This window comes from Dermacentor albipictus, chromosome 1 (assembly GCF_038994185.2).
Source record: "Dermacentor albipictus isolate Rhodes 1998 colony chromosome 1, USDA_Dalb.pri_finalv2, whole genome shotgun sequence".
In the NCBI taxonomy this organism is placed as follows: domain Eukaryota; kingdom Metazoa; phylum Arthropoda; class Arachnida; order Ixodida; family Ixodidae; genus Dermacentor; species Dermacentor albipictus.
In genome coordinates, this window is record NC_091821.1 from 154,655,130 (window position 1) to 154,672,209 (window position 17,080).

General features: G+C 42.5%; 1 protein-coding gene and 1 pseudogene across 3 annotated transcripts in view; one reads left to right on the forward strand and one right to left on the reverse strand.

Moving 5' to 3' along the window:
- Positions 1–17,080, reverse strand: part of LOC139050930 (anillin-like) — an 84,686-nt gene that overhangs the window by 47,054 nt on the left and 20,552 nt on the right. For 2 of the 3 annotated variants that reach the window (XM_070527795.1, XM_070527808.1), the window contains exons 5-8: positions 16,054–16,208; positions 15,349–15,616; positions 14,483–14,697; positions 7,775–8,583 (exon numbers count right to left, since the gene is read on the reverse strand). In XM_070527795.1, the coding sequence (XP_070383896.1) occupies positions 7,775–8,583; positions 14,483–14,697; positions 15,349–15,616; positions 16,054–16,208 (1,447 nt within the window). The remainder of the gene's footprint in view (positions 1–7,774; positions 8,584–14,482; positions 14,698–15,348; positions 15,617–16,053; positions 16,209–17,080) is intronic. The other variant, XM_070527802.1, reaches the window with a different exon arrangement.
- LOC139055047 (U2 spliceosomal RNA) lies at positions 1,330–1,511 on the forward strand (annotated as a pseudogene).

The following is a 17,080-nucleotide window of genomic DNA, read 5'->3' on the forward strand; positions in this document are numbered from 1 at the left end:
CTTACACTTAGTACTTAACTTTGCAGGGCTATCTTTACTCAGCAATCAAACAAACAGCAGCAGAACTGATAACTATGCACTTGTGAAAATGAGGAAAAATGACAGAATTCTTTTTAATGGCATGTATGGCAATGAAACATTATGCTACTTCCATAAATATGAATGAAGTATGCCCAATGAAAACATTGTACAATACGTTCACTTTCCATCCCAGTACTGCAAAGGTCAGCACAACAGTTTGACAATCATTCTAATGTAATGGCATCAAATGCCATACAACAATGTAGACAGGTGAACCCTTAGGGCACAAATTCTGCAAAAGTGATCATCTGACGGTGCTAATCCCTAAGCAACAAAGGAGGCCATAATGACGCCACAGTGGAAGGCTTAAGACTAATTTTACCCAGCTAGGGCTCTTTGATGTACTCCTAAATAGAAGTACATATGTATTTTAGCATTCTAGCCCCCTTGGAAAGCAATTACAGCAACCAAGGATCATACTTGCAGCTTCATGGAATTCTCCAAACTTTAAGGGGGGACATGGGGCAAATAATTGAAATTTTCTGCCAAGAAAATGCATTTCCAGATTATAGCAGTTTTCAGATTCCTTTACTATCTGAATATGTGCAAAAAATTTTGTCCTGAGCAGCACACTCTAAATGCTCAAAATAGTGTTTTTCACAAACTGGTGATTAAGCACAAATGAGAATGTCCTCATTTCCTGCAATTTCAATGTGCTCGCAGACTCACCATGGTTCAGTCGTACCCAGCAGCAGGGAGCAAGAAGAAATACCATGCACTGACTGATGCTCGCAGTGATAAGAATCACGCACAATGTGAAAAGGCACAATGTGATGGTCTTGTCGCCACAAATTTTCCAGGCTACTTCGTCCAGGGCCCACTTCATGTCATTTCTCCTAGCGCTCATTTCGCTCAAACTGAAGCTCCGCACCTGGAGATTTTGTTTGGCTTTCCTACAGATAATGTGATCGCTCCGCAATTTTTTCCAGGCAGTGCTTTGTAACCTTTAAAAGCCAAGGCACTTAAAAGCTCAAAAGTGGCTTATCCATCGTGAAGGTGGATGACCCCCGAAGTTGTTTAGCATCCGACACAGAGGTGAAACATAATTTTGAACATAGGTATGGACTCCTTTACCATGATTTTTATGTACATTCGCATGGACGATGAGACTGCCACCTTGAGGAGACGGAGGAAACTAGACATGCATGACAGTTCAACGGAACCGCCACCATGGGAGAGTGGAAGGAAAGGAAAGGAGATACGAAAGTGCTTGGAATGCTGACAAAGAAAGGGCGGTGCGAACATATGACATCGCCGACATGGGTCAAAATGTAGTACCTGTTCTTATCAGGTCAATATATAATATGGGTTGTATTCAGACCCAAGATATTAAACTTATTTTTGCAAGTTGGCGAAGTGCTTGTAGCCTGCTTCACCTCCACTGCAAGTCCACCCAGTACTGCCCTAACTTTGGGATTGGCCTACGGTTTTTGTCAACGGACATCGATCCTCTAGAAACTAACCATATGCAGCTTCGTTGTAAAAAATAAAGCTAGCAACTGTTGCCACAGAACAATACCAAATTCAAGAAGGCCCAACGTACGCTGGAAGAGAATTTGCTACGATACAATTCAAATAAGATGACGCACTTCAGAACATTTGGAACTGTTTTTCTCAGTGTTTTTTCACAAAAGTGTGTGATGGCAAAAACTATCGTTCTTTTATAGGAAAAGGAAGACTTATCAGTAGGGTGCTTACTAGGGTAAAATTTTACGCAGAATGCAACTGTGGACTCAAATTTTCATACTCCATTATTTTTTATATGAAAATTGAAATTTTGGCCACAAGGTGGAAGTTCAACTGGTGAAGCCAATAATGCAATTTTTTTTTTTCAATAGAAACAGCGGAAATTTAACAAAGCAGCTGCACAGTGGCACAGTTTAGGCCTTTCTAGTAATATATTATGCACAAGAATTCCAAAATATTTTGTCATTTCAGAACGATAGTTTCTGCGATCAACCATAATCACTTCAAGATTTGAAAATTAGTAACACTTTCAAGAATTCTTCTTGAATAAAATCTGACACCTGGCTTTATAATATTGTCATGAACATATCTTCCAATTTTCATCAAAATCAAGTTAACGGTACAAAATTCACTTTTGCGGGCCGCATCCCTGGCACATCTACATGTGCAGAGCATCTCTCACCTTATGTGCTTGTTCATCTTGTAGTAATAAGTGAGAGTCAGTGTGCATAACTGCTCAAATACAGCAAAGTCTAAGGAAGCTGCTGAGTATTACCAACTGCTGAGCTGGCAGACTGGCTTCAACAGTAGAAGAATTGCATGTGCACAGGGCAAAGTAGCTCATGCAATATGCATTTTGAAGCATGTTTTCAATGTGGCTCTGTGTCTTAGGCTTTGCTTTTGTTCTCCATTTCTCCCATTACAGAAATGATGTACAGCAGACTCCCTTTAAGATGAACTCGAAGGGACCATGAAAATTTGTTCGTCATATCAGAAGAATATATGGCAACATGACCAGGTGCGTCCAAATATCCTGCTTCGAAACAGTAAATGAAGTAGACTTAAAACGGGTAGAAAATGACATAAAAAGCATTTATTTAGCTGAACTTAATAAAAAAACTGTTTTCATGTGGTACTCTTGCTTGGTTTCATGCAGTCTGTGATGGACATTTGGCGCTTCTGTGCAAACCGGCGAGCAGTCTAAAACGATATCATCTCACCTAATGACTTTAAAAATCCTTCTGTGCCTTCGCGCTGTTGGAAAAAGTTCACTAGGGAGTTACAGCAGGCATCTGCCATCTGACAGGCCACTGGTGCAGGCTCTAAGCTAGCGAAAGTACAAAGGAGCACGCTGAGCGCACGGAGAAACAACGCAACCTATAGGAAAGTCTAGGTGACGTTGAGCGGACAGGAAAGCGAAGTGGGAAAGGAAAAATGAGGCAAAGTGTCACGGAGGAGGAAGGTAGGCAAAGGTGTGCTGGGTTTACCTTTTCTGGGAGTTGCTACAGATTTCGTTTGCGATGCAGACGTACTGAGTTTGTCTCATGATAATGTCATCCTCACACGCCGTACACTGTGTATGCGAGTGAAAGTGTGTGGCAGTGAGCCAACGATGGCAGCTCAATGTCGCGTGTGCCAAGGTGGAGGAGGGGGGGGGGGGAGCATGCCGTCTTTTGTCGCATGCATGGCACCGAGGGAGAGGGGTGTTGTGCTTCAGCCATGCACGGTCGCACGGGCTATATCCTTAATGCGATCTGCTTTGAGGGCACAGTCTAGGTGGGCTGATGGCTCGTAGCTTTGCGATGCACTGTGTTCTCACAACTCAGTTTGTGTTGAAGGGATAGATAGTGCGAAGGCCACTTCGCACACTGCTGCTGCTGCAATTCCTCATGCCAGCATTTGACAGCGAGCTTCCGTGGTCATCAAGTGTGATGTGTTCATGTTGTGTGCACTGACGCCATGCTTGTTAATTTAGTCAGTAAGCCAATGTTTACAACATGGTGTTCAACTCCGGCGGCTGCTGCGTATCGACGACTCGTATTCAAGACGGCTGCCCCGTCTTTATTACGACCTGCGATGCAGGCGGTCTAGGTGCATTGAGGGCTGATAGCTTCGTATGCATTGTAGCACCCATATGCTTGTGTGTCACCATCTTGTTTTCACGTCTGTACACAGGCTATGTGCGCCACAGGCCTCCAGTAGGGTGCACTGAGGCATGTGTCCGTGGGCGCGGCACATTGAGGCAGCCTAGCCTCCAGGACCGGTAGAGGTCACTCCGAATGTTCGTCTTAACCCAAGAGCGCGTCTCAGGCAGTTCATTTTAAGCGGATCTTTTTTGCATTGAGCCTATGGAAAACCAAACAAGCGTTCGTATGTTATTTATTATACATGAGAATTCAGCTTAACCGAGTTTGTCTTAAGAGTTCACCATACTTAGTAATATCTATCTCAAAATTGAATGTCGACATATGGCAGGAACATTCATAATGTGCTCGCATCTTTGACGAGGGTAGCTATATGGGCTTGCATCTGCTACTTTGTTGTAGCACAGGCAGAACGATCAGACAGTGTGGCTTCTACAGTGTCTGCTTATGATTTCTCTGGTGTTGTTTGTGATGACTTTGCAATGTAAAAGTGCTCTATGACGTTTTCGGTGGTATAAGTACAGCTGCAGAAATAGAAATAAACCTACTGTTGGGAGTAAGCACTTTGTATTATCTAATGTGCCTTTCTGTATGTCCGGTCGTTCTGCCTGCACTACAACAAAGTAGATCTCATGCCTTCATTTTTCCTCAATTAAAAAACCATCAGTACTGACGTGTCATTGTTCCAAAAGCTAATTGGCACTAAATGGACAGCAAGCACACCTGTGACATTTCCATATGGTTCTGATCTCATGTTATCTTTACATGCCAAAGTCCAAGTATTCTTTCACTGGCAGTGTTATCTGCTAAAGGATGCTGCACAAAGATGTGACACTGAGTTCAGCAGATGTGATAGCCTTAGAAAAAGTAGTAACAGAGAAGCAAATAGCCCTTAAGGTTACTGACAGATGATAGCCTATTAAATAAACGAGAAGAAAGGGGGTTAACCAAGGGGCCCAATTTTTATTAGTCATATCATAAGAAGCCAACAAACACTGACGCCAAGGCCAGCATAGGGGAAAAAACTTGCGCTTAATAAATGAAATAAAGAACTGATAACTTAATGAAAGTGGATGAAAAAGCAACTTGCTGCAGATGGGGAACGATCCCGCAACCTTCGCATTACACGTGCGACGCTCTACCAATTGAGCTACCGTGGCGCCGCTTCCCCATCCACTTTCTTGGGTATTTTATGCTTCCTAGTAGAACCCTGGGTGCGCCAGCCAGCGCCACCACTCACAAACCTTGGCGGCGGATGTGGAACATCCTTTCTGCGGCAGGCGTCACGTGAACGTGACCTTTTTTTGGGTGAAGGCAAACGGTATAAGCCCACACATGCTACCTGACGGCATCAATGTTGCCAGATTTGAGACCCTCGTTATGTAATAAACGAGAAGAAAGGGGGTTAACCGAGGGGCCCGATTTTTATTAGTCATATCATTAGAGGCCAACAAACACTACCACCAAGGAGAGCATAGGGGAAATTACTTGTGCTTAATAAATGAAATAAAGAAACGGTGTGGGTTTATACTGGTTGCCTTCACCCCCAAAAAGTTCACATTCTCGTGATGCCTGCGGCAGAAAGGATGTTCTGCATTCGCCACCAAGGTTTGCGAGTGGTGGCGTTGGCTAACGCACCCAGGGTTCTACTAGGAAGCATAAGAAACCCAAGAAAGTAGATGGGGAAGCAGCGCCACGGTAGCTCAAGTGGAGGAGCATCGCATGCGTAATGCGAAGGTTACGGGATCGTTCCCCACCTGCGGCAAGTTGTGGTTTCATCCACTTTCATTTCCATTATTTTTGTTTATTTCATTTATTAAGCATAGGCAATTTCCCCTGTGCTGTCCTTGGTGTCAGTGTTTGTTGGCTTCTAATAGCCTATTCGTCATATAAGTTCTTATAAGGAGTACCAATGGCCTATTTGCTTTTGAGCAATCAATAGCTCAGTCAGAAACAACTGTTGAGATTACCAGTTAGTTTTTTTAACAATTCAACTTGTTGGCTTGACAACACAAAACCTTTGATGCTTGCAATGCTCACTGGGTCTTATAACACAGATTTTTTTCTCAGTTCAAGTTTACTTAAGCATGAACACACCCCGGCAATTCACATCAATAATTCATCCACTAGTTCAGTACGTTCTAGCTCAGATGCTATGTATGGAAGAAAAATTTTGGTCACCAAGTTATGCCAGTGGTTTAGGACAAATAGAAAAATATTATGGTAGATTGTTATGTTAACAAAAAAGCTCAATTATGCTCTTTGCTGATCAAACCAAGCTACAAAGATCTATTATTTGAGGATTCAAATTACAATTATAGCATTACCTATTTTATAGTTTCAAGGTATTACTAAGCCAGTGATTTCCAATCAGCACCAACTGACCACAACGAGCCCCATAAGAATGAATTGGCATTGACACTGAATTTCAATACAAATTCTGACACACATGTGGATGGCCTTAGTCTAGTAGTGCACAGTTTACAAGACCAGAAAGCTTTATTTGTAATAGTTCTAATACACTGAAAGTGAGCGTAATATTTATTTATGCTAGCTTATCAGCAAGCCCTATTGCACTGTACATGCTGAAATACAAATAACTTTGAAACCAGTGCGCAGGTAATAGAAATTACCTAGACGCAAATATGTATGCAATGTAAATTCCTCACTGACTTACAAGAAACTAATAAACAAGTGTACAAGACAAATATGAACTCTTACCCAACTAATATCTTATACATGAAATACAAAAACTATTCTGACTAATACAAATCTGTATTGGTATTTTCACTGGGGAATAGTAGCATGCTTTTGCTGCTCAGATTGAGAACAATCATTGCACACATTCCACTGCAGCAACAAATGCAAAAATTACAGAGAGACACTGTCTTGCATAAACGTTGCCATGACCATGGTGAAACTACCCTTTTGTGGTAATGTTGCCAGCACTGTGGTTGATATACTAGCAGCTAAGCAAACTTATATTGTTAAAAACTTGAAAGCAGAAAGCTGTAATAATGCATTCCCCCTATGTAAGCTGTTCAAGCAAGCCGTAGAGTATTGAAGAGATGAAGCTTTACAACATTGTTCATTATGACAATTTTTTTTTCCATTGACAAGCAAATCTAACTGCTTGGTTTTAGATACAGGGGATAGTGGTTGGATTAAAATTAGACACTACTTACATTGTCAAACCACCTGAGCAAAATATTTCAAGTCTGTCATATCCAATGCATGCCAGTTCACATTAGATGCTTAGAAATTGAAGTGCACTGTAAGATATCTACCAACCCTTTTGCACTATTGCTGTGGCACTGAAGTTAAGCAACCTTTTTTTATTTCATGTGAACACAGAGACTAGTGGTATTTCATGTAAATAGAGGCTAGAGGAGACCAGTGGAAAAACAGACAAAAAATGACAGCATAAAACACTGATAAGGCGGTGTTCTTTTTGACGTTACTAGCATTCAGGAATTTCAAAGGTCATGACTTCTGAATTCTTACGAGTTATCTGCTTTGTATGCAGCAAAAATTGACTGGTTTGTTAAAATTTTTGCTATTATAAAATTAAGGGGGCCTTGCAAATCCTTTTATGTAAGGCATGATATGCATTTGGAATTAAAATGCACTTACACAAATCTTTTCTAACAAAAAGTTAATCAAATGCTATTGCTTTCATGTCCTCACAGCCTTCCTCTTCTTTTTGTTTTTCCTACTACATTAAAGGCTGGGTGCTACACTAATCCAGAACAGTATTCACCACTGTTCCATTCTTGGAAAGATTTTCATTTTGATTTAAAGCGGCAAGGTTTTTGAAAAGTTGAATGAGGAGGCAGGCAGCCTGTTAACTGAAATTGTGGACTCCCAGTTGCATGTACAAGAATAATTGGCTCATATGTTTATGACAGTATTGTTCATGACAGGGCCCCTTCTAGTCAAGTTCCCTTCAATTATTCTGTGGTAGTTTACATTTTCATACTGACACAGCTGTTCATGGCTTGCAGAAAAAAAGCATTCCAATTTCAACTAGGTAATTGAGTTCAAGACAACAAAGCAAAAAAGTGCATAGACAAGGTACTTACGTCGGAACATTGTTCCAGTCCATGGGTGGCAGTTCAGGGTACAGACGGTTTTTCGATACTTCTTTCTTCAGGGCACCCGTAACATGCTCTTTTTCAGGAGAAGCATCATTTTTTACTCCTTCAAAATGATGATTACTGAATTCTTCTCTGCTCTCTACTGTGTTTTCCATCATCAGAGCCTTTTCTCTTAGGATTTCTTCCTCTAGTGCCTTTACCTGGGCATGATGCATGTTATATGCAGCCACATCACAGGAAGTGTTGGGCATTTTTCCCGCTGCACCTTCAGCCTCTTCTAGTGTTTGTTCCCAGCTTTCTCCTAAACCAGACTCATCCATCCCTTCAACTTCATTGGTTGAGTTTAAGGTTGCAGGCTTCACTGTTATGGGGCTCTCACTTGAAGTTGACAAGTCAGAGCTATTCTCTGAAACACTGTCAACATCAGGCTTGTACTCGCACTCCTCTGATGTGTCAGACTCTGAGGTCTCCACACGCTTTGCTGTAGATGGTACCATAGTTGAGCATTGTGCATGTGTGATGCTACTTATGCTGCCAGTAGTACACAAAGGGCTCTGTCCAAGGCCAGCATTGTTAGAAACCGATGACTGCAGAGTGACAATTTTGAAGCTTTGAAACTCTGGTGTCAATTCCCGTTCCTTCTGCTGCGTCATGGCCTCTAGTCGGGCACGTGCTTCAGCAACACTGCAGTGTCGCTCCGGCTCCTCCAAAGTGGCCTCACAGTGACTTGGTGCGGCAGACGTTTTGGCTTGGTTGCACACAAGCTTTTCTAAAGGCTTGCTTTGCTTCACCACCTGAGAAAAAATTACATGACATGTAGAAAATACAACACAACTGAACTGTTTTCATACTGAGAAACAGCTACAGTGGAGATACAAGAGGAAAAAAAAACCTTTAACAATGAGCAAGAAATACAACAGCAAACAATGCAATATAAAATTACACCAACATCACAACATCATTGTACAATGAAATGGCGTCGTACCTTCCAACAAAATATGTAATGAACATCTCTTAATACTATACATATACCTTAACAAAGTTATTCCTGAACAGCTTATATTGTATGTACCATCAGCAAAAATTAAAACACGAACAAGACAAAATTGAGTGGAACGCCGGTTTACATAGTTATATGGAAGTGCAATGTGCAGTCACTCCGTGAACGGTTTCTAAGCATGGTGCTGCACCAACATACTTTTTCAGAACCTAAATTTTACAAATGCAGGCGAATATGAAAATGCAACAAGACACTCATTTAAATTTTGTTATTGTTTAAATTTACGCTGATATTGCAGTGGAACCCTGTCCCCCTCTTTTATTGCGATAACAATGATATGGACACTCCGGGCGAATTTGTGCCATCGCCGCCACCTTGATGTTCCATATAAAGTCTAAGGGCGATAACACCATCACAGTATGCTGTGTGTGTGAGTGAAAGCGCGCAAGAAGAGACAATGATTGGGGCTCAATCTGGCGTGTGCAAGGGAGGAAAGTGGGGAAAAAATGTGATGTCTTTTGTCGCTAGGAAGGCCTGGGGAGGGGGGGGGGGGGAGCTGGCATATTACTCAACCCAACGGGCGACGATGATCACAGCTCAATCTAGCGTGAGCAAGAGAGGACAGATGAAAGGCAGTGCACTGTCCTCTGTTGTGCACGTGGTCCCGGGGGAAGGGGGAGGCGGCGTTGTACTCTGGCAGCAACTTCGCATTCTGCGGTCGTGCATGCCCTATTTTGAAAGCGATCTGCAGAGTGTAGGTGCGCCAATGGCTCATACCTCTCGGCGTGCTGTGTTCTCGCTGCTCAATTTGTACTGAAGCGATAGACAGCACAAAAGTCACTTCGCTCGCTGCTGCTGCCACACTTCCTCACACCGGCGTTTTGACAGCAAGTGTTCACGGTCATCAAGTGTGATGTGTTCATGTTTGCCTGTGTGCGTTGACGCCATGCTGCGAATGTTTCCAAGCTTATACAGCCGATAAAAGTATCCTTCGTACAGCTGTCCACTAACTTGCCATTGACTTTTTTCATTGGACTGTAGAAAGAGTACGTAAGGGTTGGGAAAGAGTACCAGAATAAATGAAAGCAGCCCACTTTTAACATGAAAATGGTTCATTTCATGAAATGTAGATGCAGAGGTTAAAAAAGATTTCAGACTGGCACCTGTCATTTCATTTATTGGCCATCAGCACCAAACATTTCTCCAGTGTTTGAAGCACTTTGTTGCTGTCCAGATCCCATTGAGTATTAATGTGCCTTTGGCGAATGTCAATTAATTCATTGAGCTTTTACTAAATAGCAACTCTGGCGATTTTCTTTATGGCAGGGAAGCAGTGGTTTCAAATTTTTTTTGTATATCATGTCAAGCAAAAGGTAATTCAATTGGCATTAAAATGCAGAAATAAATACGTAGAACACACAACATCAAAACTGGCACATACAAAGAGGAATGTTATTGAAAATATCTTGAGACAGTGAACAGGGCATTTTGTTTTTTTAGACTATAGAGATTTATTATAGAAAGGCTAGAAGTGTAGTGAATGTAGCATTTTTACAGAGGAGTTGCAAAGCGAGTCGGACATATTTTGCCACTAGTGATTGAGCTTCAGAATACCAACGAACAAAAAGTTGGTTAACTTCTTTATTTTAGCTTTGGAGGCAATCACATACAGTACACTTCCGTTAAACAGATTTGTTGGTTAATTTGATCCCGACCTAAGGTCCCGGCCAACGTCTAGCATTTCTATGAGCTCAAGCTTTCGTTATTTCGATGCTAAAATTGGCTTTCGCCAGATAATTCGAGCTTGACCAGTCAGCATGCTCGTGCCTGACCCCATGGTGACCCCAGTAGCAGCCCTTTTATTGGCAGCATGTCTCGGCAGAGCCCAGGGGACAGCAAATGCATTGGACAAACATAAAAAATCTCTCATTGAAAACACCTGTTTTCGACAGGCCCTAGAAAGATTTGCAAGAAATAATGGTTGCTCACAATGTCTGATTACAGTATTTGCCCGACTCTAACGCATGCTTTTTTTTCCCCCAAGAAAATGGGGCTAAAAATTGTGTCAGTGCCGTTCATAGGCTTTGTCGCATAATATGGCTGTATGGTGGCGAAGCTGACTTTAATGTTCCGTGCTGCTAAGCTGATTTTCGGAAGTCGGCGGCCACTGTGCAACACATTAAAGACCCTTACACATTTTTCCTTGCTAGAAAATCAGGTGCGCGTTAGATTTCTATTTTGCTTAGGAGCTTTAATGTTATATCTACATTAGTTTTCTACTTTGGACACACACAAAGCAGGTGTACGTTTGGTTTGTGGGCATGTTAGAATTGCGGTGTGAAATGAATCAGCGGCGTGCAACGTTTTTTTCTGCATCTTGTTTAATTCGACCCACCAGATAGTTCGATCACCATCCTCTGTATGCTCAGGGTCAAATTAACAAAAGTCAAATTTGGAGGCAGTCACATTTTATTGCACAGTAAATTTTTTAAATCTTGAAAATCGCATCTAATTCGAGATATTCATAAGAATTTCAACACTAAATCCATACAATATCGAAACCAAGCATGGTGTGTTGCTGCGACTGACAGAAAAGCCCTGTGATCAAGCATGCGACGAAGTTTGAGTGATGGCCTGAATAAGACTGAGAGCTACTGCCTCTTCAGACCAACACATTCCCAAACCTACACAGATACAGCAAAATGTACCCACATACATATCGCGGCATCTGCTCCTGGTGCAATGACACAGGCCCTACGCTCTTTCACATCTTGTGGGGGTGCAGGGGCAAACCACAACACTTAGAGCCTAGCACGTCATTTGAGCGGTGGGAAGTACAGCTGACCGGCGATACCCTGGTGGGACAAGAAGCGCTCGTCCAGCAAGTACGTCGAGCAGCCAAGGCCAGTGGAGTCCTGGAATGAGGACACCACCCGCTCGACCTCAAGATCAACGACCTCGATGGTCCAAAAAAATGTTTTCTCTCTCTCTCTCTTTAATGATGGCATACTGCAGAAAATGGCACGTTGCGGCATATGCTTGCCAAGCAAAACGTGCCATATCAATATCTGTCGTGGTTGACAGAAACATCGTTTCAAATTTCATCCCACTTTTTCTTTCTTTTTTTTTTGCACTTGGTTTGCTATGCGGCATTGCGCACTTTTTGTCACATGGCGTTTTGGTCCAATATGATAGCAAGGCGGCCTTTCTGCACTCCCAGCATGCTCAGTTTCAATATTGTTTAGATTGAGCATTGGAATTTGATCATGAATACCTTGAATTATGTGCAATTTTTTAGACCCACCAGATAGTTCGATCACCATCCTCTGTATGCTCAGGGTCAAATTAACAAAAGTCGACGGTTAAGGCAAATTTGGAGGCAATATTTTTAGAAATGGGTGCATTAACAGGTGAGTGCCTACATTTTCCATATAAGCAATTTCCCCCCAAGGTTAATGAAAAAGGTTAACTATCTTTAAACAATGATTCTTCTGAAACTCACATTATTAGCAACAAAGTGTCTGCCTCACATAGGAACCACTCTACAAAAATTCACCAATGATTATGATACTTCCTAATGCGAAATTTGAGAGCAACTTTATACGCTTTTTCATTTCAGAATATATTGGCCAGTGAGGACAATCTGTCTCGTGCGGCACGTTGCAAATGGAGCGAAGTGTGGCGCGACTGCCTTGCTAATCAGGAGATTGTGAGAGGCAGTGCATGGGTGATGTGTGGGCGCAATTCACAGCAGCCGCCACCAACAGACCTCCGCTCAAGCAGTGATTTGTTTCCATATATGGTATTGGTGGACGCACTCGCCGTAAGCTGTATCGACGACGTCATCAGTAAACTGACAATGCGCGCTAGTCTGGTGCCATATCGTAGCAATCATCGGTGCAGAACACTGTCTTGCATGGTGCAGAACACTGTCTTGCACACCCTTTTTTGCCACACCCTCCTTCTCCGTTTTCCGCCTCATGGTTCTGTTGCACCCTCCTCGCGTGCTTTGCTATCACTGTCCTTCATCCCCTGCTATGTTCCACGTTCGCTCTTTCACCCTTTTCTGTGCTCGTTCACTCGGTTACACAGAGGTACCCAATGCTCAACGCAGCAATGAGCACCTAATAGCTGCGCTCTAAAACACCTCGTTCCCTATACTCATAGCTTCTATAAAAAAATCTGTATAGTTTATAAAAAAACAACCTGTAGGTTCAATTACAATTAACTCAAAACATCTTTTGTGTAATAAAATTTTTGGCAGAAACACTACAACAAAAATATTTTCACTGAAAGGTCATGTTGCTGCAGAGATTTCTACAGAATTAGATAAGTTGAACTTGGTCCCTCATGGCAATGAGAGTCCTGCACAGTGCACACAGAATAATTATCTTTATTTTCAGCACATTTTGTTTAAAAAGAGCTTCAGAAAATTTAAGCACCAGTGCTGCTGCTCCCATGCTGATGTCATTATGGCGGCAAGCCCAAGGTGGCCATTATGAGTCATCCTTTCGAAGACACAGATCAGGAAAGCACATGCCAATCTTCCAAATTATTTGCAGAGAAACTGCACAGCTCTGTTGCATCATTTTGTGCACATGACCAAAAGACATGCAAAACGAATTTCATTGCAATTTGTAGGCGTTGAAAAATAATTGGAGTTACTCTGTAAATGGAAAATGCCACTGCAGTGATGCTACTGGTTCAAGTCATTTCAAAGCAGTAAAATTAGTTTTTCGCGACAGGTTTATGAAACTATATTATATGGGGCTTTTACAATGGGCAAGCCATGTAAATGCAGCAAGTGGTCCCTGGTTCAGAAACGTGATCGAAGCACTAAAAATTTACGACCTTTGACATCAACTCTAAGTCACTTGCCCATCTCAAGCGCCAGGCCAGTCAGTGCGCCTTGCCTTTGGTTGGCGAGTTGCATCACACTTGACGCGCACATGTCGATGCCACTGAATGACGCCAATCCGGGTCACCAATAATGTTGAGGTGGCCGAGGAGAGGAAGTCGCCGTGGCTACAATTTATTGCAGCCGGCCAGGCATAGTACCCATGGTCTTGGGGAGCAGCAGGTGGGCACGACCGCTCGGGATGATCGTGCCAGCATGTACTATCGCGCACAAACGTGTATACAGCGCTCTTTTTTCTCGTCTGCGCTAGGGACGATTGTTGCACTGCTACACATATGACAATGTTTCCCAACCTGTAATTCAGTGTCTCCATGTGTGCTATAAGACATTTAGTGGACAGTTTATATATGGCTCAAGTACTAAGACAAAAAGACTGCAAATGGTGCCCTTAAGCCATGCTTTGCCTACTAGTCTGCATCACAAGGAGCTTATAGTGGCGGACCCTAAGAAAAGAGTCGAGATGCAATTATTTCCAAGGTTTGACATAGATAAGGCACTTTGGTCATCTGTTGAGCACACAGTTGAGCAACTTAGTTGAAGTATTCCCTCAAATGATCAGATTTACTTAACACAGTGTTGCTTCCAGTCTACAACTCTTGCATGGATAGCATGCGAGCCTGACATGAAGCTTGCCACACCGGATGCCAAGGAAAATAGAGGAAATGATAGTGTTCTATAAAGTTTTGGTAAGTTGAAGTGTCCAAGTCAGAGGTGCAATTTTCAAAGCACTGGGGAGCCTCACAAACCAGAAGTGCAGCACCTTATTTTCACTCACCGGATATGAGCGCTCTGCTGCTGCCTTAGAGAGCTTCATCTGCTGTTCAAACAGTGCCTTACGCTGGGCCACAGACAAATTCTCAGGTGCTTCACAGGGCTGCTCTGCCTGCTCAGCAACCACTGCAGCTTCAAAGAGAGCTCTCCGTTGCTGTAGTGACAGCTCACTAGGATCTCTCCCCAGTTGCTGAGCTTGCGATTTTTGTGGCACTCCACCTGCATTGAGGTTCCACAATTAGGATCACTCCAAACCAGAGAGCATGTTCACATGCACTGGATTCAGCATGTAGTGACATTATTCCAGAGAACAGCAATTAAACTAAGATGCAAAGGTAACCACAAATAGGACACAACCACTGTGATACATACTTTGATATTGTGAAGTACTACGATACCCAGCATTTCACAGAACATAGTCACTATGTGAATCTGTGATGAGCCAACAAGTAAACCCTCAAACCACATGTGGCAGCCATATCAGTTTTTGTTACTCTACAAACTATGCAAGTTGCTCAATCCATAGTCCAGATTTAACACAGACCAGTGTTTTGCAATCCATGGAGCACTGGGATATTTTAAAGTTAGGAAGGCATCATGGACTGCTGAAAGACATGTTTTAAGAACACTACCAGAAAGACCAAATAATGTATCTGGTGAGTCACTTTCACTGGCCTATCTATCTGAAGCTGTATTTTTTTACAGAGATCCAGTTTCTATAAAAACAAGCACGAAGGGTTGATGATGAACAGGAGATAATACTTTTGACTGCCTTCAACAAACCTGGTATCACTGTATTAGCTTGATACCTTTATGTGTGCATGCTTTTCTTTTCTTTGTGTGACCTATGCAAAAAGTAAGGCAGCTTACCTTGGTGAGGATTGTTAAGTGGTTTCTGGTGCATGACTGTTATGTTGGGCACGTTCGCTTTTTCTGATGTTTTCTTAGTGCTGACAACAGTTATAGCTGAAGGCAATGGTGGTGGCAGTGGAGGTGAGGCAGAGACAGTACTGGATCCTTCATTTGTTTCCACTTCAGCAGGGCAATCAGAGTTGTCAGGTGCTTCACAGTAGGCATTTGGCTTAAATGCATAGCTTAACTTTGAAGCTGATGGAGATTTCATGAAACCTTGGGCTTCCTGAAACAAAAAAGAAACCATACTTTGCACAACCAAAATACTAGTCATTTCTAGTATTATTAGAGACAAACTATGCTGTGATGGTGCAGATGCAAGTGCCATGTGCAGGATATACATAAAATGGGACAATGTGCAGTGTCAAAAGAAGGCACAGGACCCAAATCAAGCCTATTTCTTTATAGCAGTGGCTTAATTCTAGAAAGAGCAGAACAGAGTGAATATGTATGCATAGGAGAAGTAAAGCGTGCGACAGCCTATCTTCAAATCTTCTTTATGCTTGCATTACTATTTAATATAGATGTGCAATACACATACACGTGCACAATGAGCGCACACATACACACATGCATGCACACACAAGAAACAAACAGGAATCAAGACAACAGTGCTTCAAGAAAGCAGCTGCCAGCAACATACAACAGCAAGCAGCACCATACCAAGCTAGCAATAACCTTGGGATCCCAGTTGTTTTTCTGTGAACTTGCATGGAGACCATTCACCTCCAACTCCTTACAGCTAGGAGGCTGCTTAGACTTGTCTATCTTTGCAAGAGTCGATGACTTTGGCCCACAGGTGCTAGATGGAGCCATATCTGAAATGTAACAGTGGTTTCTTAATGCAAAATGGAGCACAGTTAAAGCAAGTAGCTTGCATACCCAAATGAGAAAAATGTCTATGCTTGATGGGATTTGATGTACAGCTCACTAATAACACCTAGTAACATGCACTGGCTGAAGATTTAGGCAAATGTGCCACGTGAATGGTATGTATATGAAATTCCCCTAACATGTGGCAAATTTTGCATCAGAGAGACCGGTCACTGCATAAATGAAAGAGTCCCGAAAAATGACCTAAAATTTTAAAAAAGAAATGGCCTGGTGAATTTGCCTGCACACCACGTCTGCATGTGTGAACCATGCTTTGGAGAGATTAGGATTCTTCACAGAAGAAAGAATCAGATCGCATAAGAGTTAATGGAAGCATACTACTATATGAGGTATGTTCAAAAAGAAACTGAACTTTTGAAATAGCACACTAACCGGCAGACGCATGTAGACGAGCACATGTAGCAGCAGGTTTAGACAACAAACTGCCATTTGCCGCGTTTCACTCTGACTGTTAGTTAGCGAGCTACAGCTGCTTAAGTGAGCACATGAACAAGCTGTTCTTCGGATTGGTGCCAAAGTTCAATGAAGGCATTGGAAGAACAGCGTGTGTGTGTGAAGTTCTGCTACAAATTTGGGCAAACTATCACAGAGAAATTTCGGTTGCTTAGCCAAGCATACGGGGAGGAGTGTATGAGTCGCACGCGGTGCTATGTTGAATACGGAAGAATGTCGGTCGGTGACGATCCCAAGCCTGGACGACCTTCCACATCCACAGATGATGACCACGTCGAGAGAGTTCGAACTGTGATTCGTGGAAATTGTCGTTTGACTGTTCGAGAAGTCGCTGACGAAGTGG